At 51.0% G+C, this 14,136-nt stretch overlaps 1 protein-coding gene across 1 annotated transcript in view; it reads left to right on the top strand.

Moving 5' to 3' along the window:
• Positions 1-9,836: 9,836 nt before the first annotated feature.
• The window catches only part of LOC309960099 (cytochrome P450 4F3-like), a gene marked incomplete at both ends in the record, with an annotated part of 69,565 nt that continues 65,265 nt past the window's right edge, over positions 9,837-14,136 (top strand). Inside the window, one exon of the mRNA XM_082836699.1 lies at positions 9,837-10,034. Coding sequence (XP_082692825.1) covers positions 9,837-10,034 — 198 coding nt within the window. The remainder of the gene's footprint in view (positions 10,035-14,136) is intronic.

Raw genomic sequence — 14,136 nt, 5'->3', positions numbered from 1 at the left:
GGGGGGGCATATGTTGGACAAATAATTCCATGGGTAAAATTATTTGCGACCTGTGACAAGAGAGGCCTTGGTGCTGCACAAGCATAATGGGGGTGGAGGGTGGCTCAAGGAAAACTACTCTGATGCTGAAGTTGGAGTAAAAGTTGAGTGGTGACAAGAGAGAAAAGAGCATTCCAGGCAGCAGGAACAGCATCTGCAAATGTCCTGAGGTGGGAGAGAGTGTGGTATGCTTGTGGAACTCACAAGGGGCCAGGGTGGCTGGATCTGGGGAGTGGGGGCAGAGTGGAGGAATGGTGCGCAGGGCCCAACAGCACAAGAACTGTGGGCCGCATCACAGTTCAGGCTTTATGCAGAGGGTAATAGGGAGCTATAGAGTGTGTGTGAGCAGGGGCAGGGGAGGTTATGGTCAGATCTGGACTGTCAGGGAGGTGGCTGGGAAAGGGTGTACAGGGGGCTGGAAACTCAGGGAAGAGAGAGGCTGAGTTTGGAGGGAGAGGAGGGGTGACTATCTAGCTGTGAGGGCTGAGGGGAGGGAGGAGGTAAGGGTGATTGCCAAGTCTTTGGCTGGAGGAGTAGTGCCTGATATGGTGCTATAGAAGGTGGGCCAATGACAATAATCATACAATAATCATATTAATTCATCAAGTATTTTTTGAGCATCTGCTGTGAGCCAGGCAGTGTTCGAATCCTTGTGTCATTGACATTCTAGAGGGGGAAACAGATGACAAGTGATAAATAAGCAAATAAATAAGTTCACACAGCCTTGGAGGTCATTGAAAGGATTTTGAGTTTTATTGTGACAGAAGTGGGGAGCCATGGAGGGAGCCATGGAGGGTTCTGAGCAAAGGAGGGACAAGATTTGTCTTACAGTCTTGGGTTGCTACATTGAATAGAGACTATGGCAAGGATGGGATGAGGGAGATCAGATTGGTGGGGGGGTGATGTGAGATGATGGTGGTGCTACCCAAGCTGGGAGCTGTCGAGGTGCAAAGGGGTGGTTGGATTATGATGAGAAATGATTGTTTCATGAAGGTAGTGCTGGCAGGTCTGCAGATGGTTGGAATGTGGGGTTTGGGAGGATGGGAGGACCCCATGTTTGGGTCTGAGCACCTGGAAAGATGGAAACACTATCAATTGAGATGGAGAATCCCAAATGGAGTAAGTGGTGTTTTTTTTTTTTTTGGTGGGTGGGGGGAGTGAGGTGGGGGTGAGATCAGCCTGTTAGTTTGAGCCAGGAGGAGCTGGAGATGTCAGGCTGGCGGGTGGATAGATGGGTCCTGAACTTGGGAGAGAGTTCAGGGCTGGTGATGTAACTCTGGGGAGGCTCAGTGTTTACATGTTGTTTTAAAAGCCTCAAGACTGGGTGAGATCATCTGGGGTGTGTGTGTGTGTGTGTGTGTGTGTGTGTGTGTGTGTATACAGAGGAGGGGTTTAAGGACCAAGCCCCAGGGGTCTCCAGAGTTAATAATGAGATATGAATTCATTGAATGCTTCCTGTGTTCCCTTCCCAGATATTCTCATTTAATTCTCAAGGGAACTCTTATCATGAAATGGGTACTGTCACTATCTCATTTAACAGAGGGGGAAACTGAGTTCCCCACAGTGAAATGACTCACCTAAGGGCCTACAGCGATATCCTTGGGACCTCAGAGGGGGCCCTGAGTTCTTTCCTACCCCATCTCTCGGGCTCCTCGTCCTGGCTGGGTCCCTAGCCCCTCTTTGCCCAGAAGAGGGTGTCCGCAGGGATGGGGTAGGGGTGGGGGAGCGTGGAGGAGATAAGGCAAACCTAGGATGCCGATCCTGGGGCGCCCCCAGGTGGCGCGTGGTGGGATCGTCGGCCGGAATCCCCTGTCCGAAGCTGCTCGCGGACTGAGTGGGAAACGTGCGATCCCTGGCCTTAAGGAGTCACCCGGCTCTTGCCCATGCTGCCTCTTCCACATCTTCGTCCGGACTCAGGGTCTCCAAGCGCGCATCATTCCCTAAACATTGTACCGGCCTCTCCCTACCCCACCTTCCCTTGCAACTCCGTCAGACACCAGCAAAAATAAATTTGCCTTGGGAGGCAACACATGTGGGTTCAAACCCCGGCTCTGCACCTTATTAGCCGTGGGCTCGGCACGTGACTGCTCCTTTCTGCACCTCCGTTCTCCCCTGTCATGTGGATTTTACAGGATCATCATGCTTGTAATGTAGATTGACTTTCCGCTAAAGGCTGTGATGGTGAATGAAAGAGACAGGGAGGAGGGGAGGAGGGCCCGGGAACAACAGGCTCTAAGGCATCTGGTCTCCACTAGTTCGGCGTGTGTGTGTGAGCGTGTGTGCACGCTCAGTCTTGTGTGACTTGGTATGTTGGGGTGCATTTGGGTGAATATGTGAGCATGCATGTGTGTGCAAGTATGTGAGTGTGTGTATGTGTGTAAGAGTCAAAATGTGTGTGATTGTGTGAGTACATGTGTGCTGTGTGTGAGAGTGTGTGTGCATGCATCGGTGTGTGCATGTGTGTGTGGCTGTGTGTGGATGGGTGTGTTGGGAAGAGAGGACAGGAGAATCTCACTCACCAAATGACTGTCACTGTCCACATCAGGCTGTGTTCATCGCAGGAGCTGCTGTCCAAACCTCCCTCCCTTCTGCTTGCAGCAGGCAGGACATTCTGGAGAAATAATGCCCTTGGAAGCAGCCCTGATGGAGGACTGGTGGGTGCATGTTCTCTGCTATCTCCCAGAGGGACTGAGCCCCAGGTGCCCACGGTGGGAACTTCCTTGATAAAACACCTTTTACCTGCTGCCTTCCCTTTTCTGTCTCATTTCCCCACTATCTTACTAGCATTTCCTGGAATCACCTCCCAAGGAAACAATTTACAGTTAATTTCTTTTCTCAGGGACACCTCCAAATAAAGTATTATCACTCAAATCCTTGCATCAGAGTTTACTTCCAGGGAACCCAAACTAAGACACATACATGGGTTCACTTCTCTAATTCCTATAGACCTAGTCTTATGCCCTTTTTACCAAGAAGGAGATGAGGCTCAGAGAGGGCTAGTTGCTTGCCCAAGGTCACACAGCTGGAGAGTGGGCAAAGGTGGGCTTTGACTGGGCTTTCTGACCCCAAACCCAGTGCTTTCTCCCCTCCTGGGAGCCTTCTCCTTGCTAAGGGCTGTGGGAATGAACGGGGTGGGGCTTGTAAACAGCCAGTAAGGTCCCTGATGTGGGCACCAGAGGGACCCAAAGCTCATGCCTGGTGCCCATGTCCTCATTCTGTCATAAAATAGGAGAAATAATGGCAAACACCAGGCTTGGTGCTGACCTTGTGTCAGGGAATGTTGTTGTAAGCACTTTATTATTTATCTCCTCTCTCTCTCTCTCTCTCTCTCTCCAAATATTACCTGGGAAAAAGTTCCACTCGGCTTCTGCTCCCCAACCCCCAGCCCAGCAGTTTGGTGTGATGTCTTTTTAGTTTTAAAAAATTGTGTATATGAGCATTTTCAATGTATGTACAAACATTATGCACACATAACTATTTTTTGAGGACTCCAAATATATTGGGAAATATATCTGTTTGTGAACTTTTATTGTATAATGAACTCCCAGAAAGTTTAGTAGTTTAAAATGACCAACTTTAGTTTGCTTACAAACTTATAATTTGGATAGGGCTCCACTGGAGCAGCTGAAGATCCACTTCCAAGATAGCAATTTGGTAATGGCTATTGGCTGGGGGCCTCAGTTCCTCTCAGCGTAGTGCCTCTCCAGTGGGGTGGCTTGGGTTTCCTCTTAACATGGCAGCTGGGTCCAAGAGGGTGTATTCCAAGAGGACTTGAAGGAAGCTGCAAGGCTTCTTATGATCTAGACTCCCAAGTCCCCAAAGTCACTGAGGACAGCTCAGGTTCAAGGAGAGGGGAATTAGACTTTACCTCTGTATCAGTCTGGCTTCTTCAGAGAAACAGAATGAACAGCATCTATCTATCATCTGTCTATCTATCTATCTATCTATCTATCTATCTATCTATCTATATCTATTTACATCTATCATCTATCTATCCTCTGTTTATACATATATATTTATCTTAAGATTTCTATATGATATAAATCTTATCTGTAAATTTATGTCTTGAGATTTATATATTTATCTTAAGATATATAATACAGATATTTATTTTAAGAATTGGCTTATGCAATTCTGGGAGGGCTGTCAAGTCTGAAATCTGTAGGACAGCTTGAAACTCAGACAGGAGTTCATGCTGCAGTCTTGAGGCAGAATTTCTTCTCTGGGAGACCTCAGTTTTTGCTCTTAAGGCCTTCAAACTGATTGCATTAGGCCAATTTACATTTAAGTAAAGGAGTATAATTTACTCCTTTACTTAAAATCAACTGACTGTAGATGTTAACTATATCTACAAAACACTTTCTCAGCAACACCTAGGTAAGTGTTTAACTAAATAACTGGGTACTATAGTCTAGCCTAGTTGACAAACAAAAAAAATAATCATCACAATCTCTTAAGGAGAGGGGCAGCAAACAGTTTGCTGCTATCTCTAATCTACCACTTGGGGAGGAGAGGGGGACAAATGGTCTTTTTTCTCACTGTTGTGGCCTCTCCCGTTGCGGAACACAGGCTCCGGACGCGCAGGCTCAGCGGCCATGGCTCACGGGGCCAGCTGCTCCGCGGCATGTGGGATCTTCCCGGACCGGGGCACGAACCCGTGTCCCCTGCATCGGCAGGCAGACTCTCAACCACTGCGCCACCAGGGAAGCCCTAAATGGTCTTGTTTTTATAGCAGTATACTTCCCAATGGTCCGTTCTCCAAGCCTCCCTACTGTGGCTTGGGGTGGTCCTTGGTGGTCAGGCTAGTTTTTGTGAACAATCATCACCCAATAAACAGAGGGGGGCAGAGGAGTATGAAGATGAGGAGGAGGAAGGGGAGGAAGGAGACTATTCATGACTACATTGCCTACAATAATACACCCTAGTGGTTTTTCCTAGCTGTGTGTGTCCTCTGTACTTTTCCTAAGTTTTCCTCCAGGCTTTCTGGCTCCCAAACCAGTTTGTTTGATCTGCCACCTGGGCCAGGAATCTGGCAACTCTGCCAGCTGTTCCTGCTTTCAGTGTGGCCTCAGGGGCCTGTCTGTTGTTGATCTCAAACCTGCTTTGGGGCTGAGAGTTGGGTCAGATTTCATCAGCCACTATGGGTCTCCAGTATGGCTGGTTCCTGCTGCCCCCACCAGCCCTGATTATCTCAGCACATTTAAGGACAGAAGTAAGAATGAACATGTTTAAGAACGAACATGTGTGCCCCACCCTGTGCTGGGTCTTTACAGTCCTGGCATGACTTCAGGGGACGGTCTTTATTGATGACCCACTTTTCCATGTCATTCAGGTTTCTGCTCAAAGGTAACCTCCTCAGGGAGGGCCTCCCAGATTGCCCCGTCCAGAGCAGCCTCCTTGGTCACTTTCTAGCATGTCTCACTCTGTTAATTTCCTTCATTACTACCACCATCTGACTTGGTCTTATTTCCTTTTGGCTTCCCTCATCAGACATGAGCACAACAATCCAGATACCTTGTCTATCTTGTTTATCCCATGTCCTGAGTTCTAGCAGTGTGCCTGGTACAGAGTAGTTGGTCAAGCACAGTTTTGTTGTTGAGGAATGAACTACCTGGGAGGGATAAATCCACTTCTCCATTTACAGAGGAGGACATGAGGCTTAGAGAGGGCAATTGACTTGCCCAAGGTCACATAGCTAGTGAGTGGCAGCACTTGGATTTGAACTCAGTTCTGCTGAATCCAGAACTTGTTCCTTCCCAACAGCCGAGGAAGGAAAGGTGAAACTCCAGCCATCAGGCAGCCTGCGTGCTTCTTCCAGGGAGACTCCAGGCTGATTCCTGGGAGGTGTGTCTTTACGGTGACACCAAATAAGAACTGCTCATCTGTTTTGTGTGCCAGCTATGTGCCCCTCACTGTGCCAAATCCTTATTTCTTTTTAAAATTGTGCTTTAGTGATAGAAGTTATAGCAGCTCAGTGTGGATGAAAAATGCATTAGAGACTCCAATTCTACTTCCTCCAATTCCACTGTGTTGTGTGGATTCTACTGGATTTTTTCAATGCGTATACAAACACGGGCACACAAACACGTTTACAAGTTTTGTTTATAATTGAACCTTTACTCACATACCATTTTGAAAGGTGCTTTCCCCTACTCTCTCTGCCTGTGTCTGGTAAGACTCTTGCAACTCTCTGTGAGGTTATTTATTTATTCTTTTGGCCACGCTGCATGGCATGCAGGATCTTAGTTCCCCAACCAGGGATTGAACCTGTGCCCCCTGCAGTGGGAGTATGGACTCTTAATCACTGGACCGCCAGGGAAGCCCCGATGTGAGGTTTTATCAGCCCATTTTACGGATGTGAAGAGTGAGGTTCAGAGGGGTGGTGGGCTGTGCCCAAGTCTGGTGACTCACAGTGACTGCCCCCGCCAGGCTGGTACGGCTTTGCCCACTGCCTGGCTGTGGATGGGGGTAGAACAACCCCTGGAGAAGGGGCAGGGGGTGAGAGGCTCCCCTCCTTCCAACACTGGCTGGGGGGCATTCCATAAGCCAGGCTTGTGTGATTTGGCATCTGAGATGTTCCTTGTTTGATGAGAAACCATTGGGGACAGTCCAGCCTCCTCAGGCACAGAACAGAGTGTCCCCACCGGAGGCTTCCCGCCCCCCATGCTGTCTCCCTTTACCCTTCTACCATCTGATCCAGAAAGCTGGGAGACCCAGGTGATGGATCCTGCCCTCCGGTGGCCCCAGAGGCCTGCTGGGTTTTGAGTTCTTGGCCATGATGAAGGAATCTTCAACACCTGCTTCTGGATTGAATGTTGGACCAAATTTTGTCACCTTAGCTGTTTCTCCCAAGGACTCAGCAACTGCAGACACAGTGTGGGTGTTGAAAGAACAAGGACAGGCTTGCTTGTGCCTACTTCTGGGCACTGCACCCTGTGACCATGGGGCCCTTTCAACCACACCATCCACTCCCCCTCTTCAGTTGGGTCCCTCTCAAAGGTCACCTCCTCCTGGAAGCCCTCATGTCCCTGTCACTGTCTGGTACATTCTTGATCATTTATCTGATCATCGCCTTCTCCCCCTTAGAGGATCCCCTTGACAGAAGAGACGATGTCTGTTGTGCTTACTGCTGCATCCTAGCATCTAGAATTGTGCCTGGAACATAGTAGACGCTCAATAAACACATAGCCACACAGACCTGGCAAGTACAGATTTTTCTCCTCATTTTACAAATGAAAAGACTGAGGGAACAGACAGGGTAAATTTTCCTAAGATACCTTGCAGAGCCTGATTCAGGTCTCTTAAAGCAGTGACTCTCAAACTTTAACAAGCACAGGAATCTCCGGGATCCGGTTAAAACATAAATTCTGATTCGGTGGGTATAATACTGCAGCAATGATCTGTCACTTTGTAATGAACAGCCCCCAAAACTCAGTGACTTAAAACAGTGACTATTTTCTCTTATGATTCTGCATGTCGACTGAGCTCAGATGGATGGTTCTTTTGTACCATGTGATGTCACCCAGGGCTGTGGTCATCTGGAGGCTCAGCTGTGCTGGACCATCCAGGTGCCTCCCTCACGTGGGTGGCAACTGACACTAGCTGTTGGCTGAGGGATCAGCTGGGGCTGTTGGTCAGAGCTTTTCCATGGGGCTTGGGCTTCCTTATCGCATGGCGACTGGGTTCCAAGGGGGAGCGTTTGAAGAGCAAATGTAAACTTAAGCCACCAGGTCCTCCTCGAGGCCCATAACTAGCATGGCACCGCCTGAGCACACAATGTTAGTTAAGCAGTAACAGGCCGGTCGAGATTCAAGGAGAAGAGAAATAAACTCCTCCTCTTATTGGGGACAAGGGCAGAAAATTGCAGCCATCACCTTTGCGGGTTGGAGCCCCCAGTTCTGCATCTCCTAGATGCTGCTGGTAAAGCCAATGCTGCTGGTCTGAGGACCACGTTTTGAGGGGCCAGTTCTTAGCGTTCACGGCTATAAAGGTCCCTTTCTTCCCTAAACACTTAATGAGCACCCATCCTATGCCAGGATTCACTTTCAGTAGTGCTGTCTTGTTGAATTACTTCTCCGTGTGGCTGGAGGGAGTTATTGCACCTCTCTGGACCCCTGTTTCTTCTTCTTTCCCTCTGCTTCTCCCGACCTCTATCTGGCTAGCCCTGCTGCCTCTCACCGACCTAGCCCCGCCCCTGGCTCTTCTCTGGATGGACCTGTCAGCAGGTGGATCCAACTCAGCAGAGGAGGGAAAGAATCTCGGGCGGCGCACCCAAACTTGCTGGAGGGAATGTGGGGTGGTGGTGGTGGTGGTGGTGGTGGGGACATTTGGGCATTTTCCCCAACATTGTATTTGTTGCAGGAAGACTGTCCAAATCCTCTCATTCAGCAGCTCCATCCTTCAAACTCACCCTCATCTTGGAGGCTGACCATGAGGAGACCTCATGGGGGCTGAGGCCACTTTACAGGGAAATTTGGGAGCACGATCTGGATGTGATGTGTTCCCTTTTGTCCTTGTTCCCATTTCCCAGGTGGGAAGGCTGAGCCCGGAGAGGGTCGGCACAGCCCACAGTCACAGTGAGGATGCCCACTCAGGATCTCCCAGCTCTGCCCTTCCCTGTATGGACCCTGTTCTCTCTCTCGGCCCCTTGCAGCCTTACCCCTCGTGCCTCCAGGTGCCCTCTTCCGATTGGACCCTTTATCCCCTGAATCTGATGAAGGTAATCTCCAGCCAGGCTGGTTTCTCTCTTCCTGCTTCAGCAGCCATGTCTCGACCTAGGCCCTGGGCTGCTTGGAGGAAGGACTTGAACACCTTCCAGGCTGTGTGCCCTGGAGGGCAGAGGCTTCACGCCTCTGAACTTCCCAATTCTGTGCTGAGAGATGGTGCATGACGTCTTCCCGGCCCACGCATGGAGAGGAGCCCTGGAGATGTTTGGGGACAAGACTGGGCAAGGCCCTGCTCACCTGGCACCTGAACATTCATGATTTTACTTGTCGCACCCTGGCCTTGGAAGGGCAGGGCTGGCTGTAAACTTGGGGGCTCAGGGTCACCTTTGCCCATCCCCCAACAAACCCATGTGGGAGGTGCTGAGTCCTGAGAGTGCAGTGTCTGCGCCATGTGACCCTGAGCTGGTTCCTCTCTGGCCTGCAGCCTCGGGTTTTAAGTCTTGGGCAGACGCCAGGCGAGGAGGAGGCAGCCAGGCGTGCAAGGATTGGCTGACTCGGCCAAGCCCAGTCTCCCTCAGTTCAGAGGTCGGACCAGGGAAAAGGCCTCCCAGGAGGAGGGCAGAAGAAGTTGTGATGGACAAGCTGCTCTGACAGAAGGTGCCAGGCTAGTGTTGGCGGGGCTGAGGATTCTGGCCTGGGGCAGGAAGTGTATGCTGCCCTAGACAGGGTGGATCCCGGGAGAGAGCCGGCCCCAGGGATGATGGTTTCCTCGTAATTGGAGCCCCTGACAACCTTCCATTGATTCACCACTGATTCAGTTTGGGCATTTCTTCATTCATCTCTTCCTTCCTTTCTTTCCTTCCTCCTTTCTTTCTTTCTTCCTTTTGTTCTTTCTTTCTCTTCTCTCCCTCTCCCCCTCCCCCTCCCCTCCCTCCCCCTCTGGGTCTCCCTCCCCTCTCCCAGACCTTGTCTGCCTTCTCTGAACCCTTCTTGCCCTGCCCGCAGCACTCACCATCCCTGCCCCTCACTCCCTCGTTCCTGTCCCTCTATTTGTCTCTGCCTCACAGCTCACCATCAGCGCCCCTTTCCTCACCTTCAGGAGCTCACCCTCCACCGCGTCTGCCCCGTAGGATGCTGCAGCTGAGGCTGTCCTGGCTGGGACTCGGGTCCTTGGCAGCCTCCCCATGGCTACTCCTGCTGCTGGTCGGGGCCTCCAGGCTCCTGGCCTGCAACCTGGCCTTGACCTACACCTGCTACAGCAATTCTCACCACCTCCAGTGTTTCCCGCAGCCCCCAAAACGGAACTGGTTTTGGGGTCCCCTGGGCCTGGTGAGTGTGGATAGCAGGATGGTCTGGAGGATCAGGGTGGATGGATTTCCTGAGGGTTCAGGAATGGGGCTCAGGGACCTGGGGGTCTGGGATTGGGCTGGGGTCTAGGATGGTAGAGAAGTGAGGGAGACCTCTTGCCTCACTCCCCCACTGGGTCCAATCCTGTCCTCTCTGTTCACTCTATGCCCAATGCTTTTCTTGTTCTTACCTTTCCTCACCCCAAGCCTGTTTGGGGTCATGTTCCCCCCTGTCTCCCCCACATTAGTGCACATCTGAGGGAATCTCTGGGTGGGCTGCAGAGAGCTGGGTCCCCTGGTGTCCTCACAGTCCCCGCTGCTCATCTTGAGGCCTCCTCAGGGCCACTGTCTGAGGTCTGTTCCCTGCCTGGAACATCTCTGTTGGCCTCAGGCCAGTGTCTGCTCCTCTGTGGGCTTCTGCTTCCCCACAAGAATTAACTAAGACCTCCACCCCATCTTCCCCGCATGGGGGCACAGCTGGGTTGGAGGAGACGTGTGGGCAATCTCTCCTCCTCCCCTTCCTCAGGCACTTTCCTTTTTTATCTTGCCTTCCACGCCCAAGACATATCAGTGAGCCCCACTGCCCAATTTGGATAAAGGTGAACCACTCCCCCTTTCAGAAGGAATCACTCTGCCCTAATGCAAAATTCCTGGGCGGAGGCTTCTGGCCCACTTTCTTAACCTCAGCCCCAGAGGCCCTTCCTCTGTGCTGCACCAGCCTCCTTTTTGCCACAATCCACAATCACACTTAAGATTTTGTCATCACCCATAAAGGCACCACCTCCAAAGCCATTGATCTGAGGGCTACATTCTCTGACCACAACCCCTCTTCCTTCCATCTTCTTTTTTTCCCTCCTCTCCTGTCCTAGACCCTGCCAGGATGTCCAGTCCCCTCTACAACCCAGTTTAATGGCTTCCTTTCCATCCTACTTCCTTGGATACATCTAGCTTGGTTTCTCATCCTTTGCACATGGGCTGAAGTCTCTTGCCAATTGGGCTTTCCTTCATGGCTCTTTGGAAAAGCTTTGCCTTGTGTGAGCTCAACCCTTCATGTCCTCTGATCTCTTATCCACGGTGATACGAGAGAAGGTCACAAAACAGGTCAGAGGGGTGACATGTACATCCCCACCTGCCTATTTCCAACGGACTTCATTCTGCACAAAACCTCTGGTCTGCTTGAGCTGCTGTCTCCTTGTGCACAGAGATGCTTTTGCTCATTGCCTCCCTTTCTCTGCTTGCTCTACCTGCTCCAGTCTGGTCCCCACCTCCATCATGCTCCTGCATGATGGCTGTGACTTCTAGGTCTGCAAATCCCGTGGACTCCGTTGGGCCCCATCTCATCCACCTCCCAGCAGCTCTCTGAGCTTGTGGACCACCCTTTCCTCCTGGAACCTCCTTTTCCTCTTGCCTGCTCCTTTGCTCCACCTTTGCATGTGGGAAAGCCCCAGCATCCTAACCCCTTCTCCTTCTTCTCTCTATCCTGAGGCCATCTCCTTACCCAGAGCTCCAACTCCTAAGTGGACCATCAGTTCCCTCCATAAGTGAATTCCAAGTTCACTTCTCTCCTGAGCCCAAGGTTATGCATCCAGCTCCTTTCTCTTCTCCTCATGTGGGGGGTCTTATAAACACTTCATTCCTTGGTCAGAATCTGAACTCATGTCTCCCTCCCCAACCCTGCCCCTGCCCTCAGTCTAGTCCATCCTTCCAGTTGCCCACATCCCATACTTTGTGGCCCCTGAGCCTGCCTGTTCCTCTCACCCATGCATCTGGTCCTAATGTGCTGCCCCCCAAATCTCTCCTCAATGTCACCTCTCTGCATCTTCTGTCACCCATGGCCCCATCCACCATCATCTTTCTCCAGGAAGCCTCTCCCAGCCTACTCTCTGGTCTCTTCTTTGCCACTGTTGTACCCTCTCATCCACTCTCTCTTTAGCCCTGGAGAGATATTTCTGAAATTCAGTGTAGATCATGCCACTTTTTGGCTGAAAACTGTTCACTGACTCCCAATTGCTCTGAAGATAAAGACTAAATGTTTTCTGGCTCATCCCGGCTGTCCTCCTCAGCCTTGTGCATGTCATGGTCACTCTGAGCTCCTGCTTTATCTCCTCAATGAACCAAGCCCTTCCCACCGCAGGGCTTTTGCTTGTGTTTCTCTTTTGCCTGGAAGCACTTTCCTTCCTGCGGTTACCCAGTGGATTCCTCCTTATCCATTTTCGGCTCAAGTATCATTACCTTCTCTAAGCCTCCCTTGACCCCCACCGCCCCCAGACCCTGACCTATGGCTTAGCCCTGCTCATGCTTAAATAGATAATTGTTCAATTATTTGTTTATTATCCATCTCTCCCACTAGATGGTAGTTCTGGGGACAGACACGATATATACAGTGGCCCAGCCCAGGGGCTGACATACAGAAGGCATTTAGCAAATGTTTGATAATGTTGTGGTGGAGGCCTGGGTAACTTGCCAGTCACTTCCCTTTGTTATCCAAGGCCAAAGGCAGGAGCGTCCAGCTCCTCTCCTCTCCTCCCCAAGACCAGCTCGTCACAGAACGGTATGTCCCAAGCTCATCGTAAAGTTTGCCTGAGATTATGGGTCTTGGGATGTTCTCAGAGAGCCCTGGAGGCAGCGGGAATGTTACAAAGTTCCCACAGTTCCGATTCTCCCTCCAAGGACTTGACTGTAGAGGTTGGTCTCAAGCGCTCCTCTCTCCTACAGTCTCTCTTCCTGTGTGCCCTTGGCTGAGTCCCTCTCCCTCTTTGGACTGATCTCGTCAAGTGCCTCAGGGTCCTCAGGGAGGAGGGAGCAGGGTACAAAGGTGAAAAAGACTTATGTTCACCTACCTGGAACACCCCGGGGCTTGGATGGGGTGTCCTGAAGGACGGGAAAGGATGCCTCACCAGAAACAAACCCTCCCTTCTTCCCCTTTTGGGGGATATGGCCTCAGTTTCATTTGTAATTGACATGACTTATGGGAGTGTCCACGGGTTCAGGAGAGATAGATAGCTCGGATGTAGTACTATGAGAAATGTCTAGACAGGATGTACTAGATAGATAGATAGATAGGTAGCTAGGATATAGTACTATGAGAAATGGATAGATAGACAGGATGTACTAGATAGATAGATGGATAGATAGGATATAGTACTATGAGAAATGGATAGATAGACAGGATGTACTAGATAGATAGATGATAGATAGATAGATAGATAGATAGGTAGACAGGTTGCACTATGCACAGAGCCTCGCCAACAGAAGGGGCTCATAGGTGAGAAGGACTGTCTTGATTGATGGGCAGAGTTCACGTGTGTCCCTTGGGGTCTGCCAGGGCTGGAAGGTCCCAGAACTGTAGACCCTTTACCACGTAGAGAACCGAAGGCTATGCGGATGGGCCAGAACATGAAAGGATGTGGGACCAAAACCCAGGAACAAGTCCTGAGGCTACCTGGCTACCCACAAACCTTTTCCATGGGGATCTCCTCCTGTGGCCGCCCCTGGGGCTGGAACCACTCCCAAGATGAGAAAACTCCATTTTCTCGAGCTAAAGTCATCCTCCCTGTGGGCAGAGAGCGTGTCTTCTCCCTGTGCCCTGGGATACATCATTGGGACTTGAAGAGGCTCCAGAACCCTCCCCCAGAGTGAAGGAGCGAAAGCAAGCAGAGATTCCCTCCATCTGTGCAGAATCCCACACACTGTCCACTGCAGAGGGTCCTTCTGGAGAGTGATGGCCCTTGCCTTGCGTGCAGGTCCCCCCAGTGGAGCAGGGCTTGAGGGACTTAACTCAGCTGGTGGCCACCTGCCCCCAGGGACTTATGATCTGACTGGGCCCCATCATCTTCCTTATCGTTTTCTGCCATCCTGATATTGCCTGGTCTGTTACCAGCACCACAGATGCCCGCCTGGAACACATGGTAGTGGGTGCTGTGGCAGCATCTGAGGGCTGTGAGCCCCTCCCTGGCAAGTTTCTGGGCAGCCCCTGCACGTCCCAGCACTCCCCCTGCTCTTGGGCACCCTTGGTCATCTTTTTCTTTCTTTCATTTATTTGCCAACCCCATTCTGGTGTTCTGGACACTGCTTGGGGATTCTTG

This window comes from Leucopleurus acutus (genome assembly GCF_964270905.1).
Source record: "Leucopleurus acutus genome assembly, chromosome: 3".
Classification (NCBI taxonomy): Eukaryota; Metazoa; Chordata; class Mammalia; order Artiodactyla; family Delphinidae; genus Leucopleurus; species Leucopleurus acutus.
The sequence above is the reverse complement of the archived record's forward strand: the minus strand, read 5'-3'. Positions and strand labels throughout refer to the sequence as shown.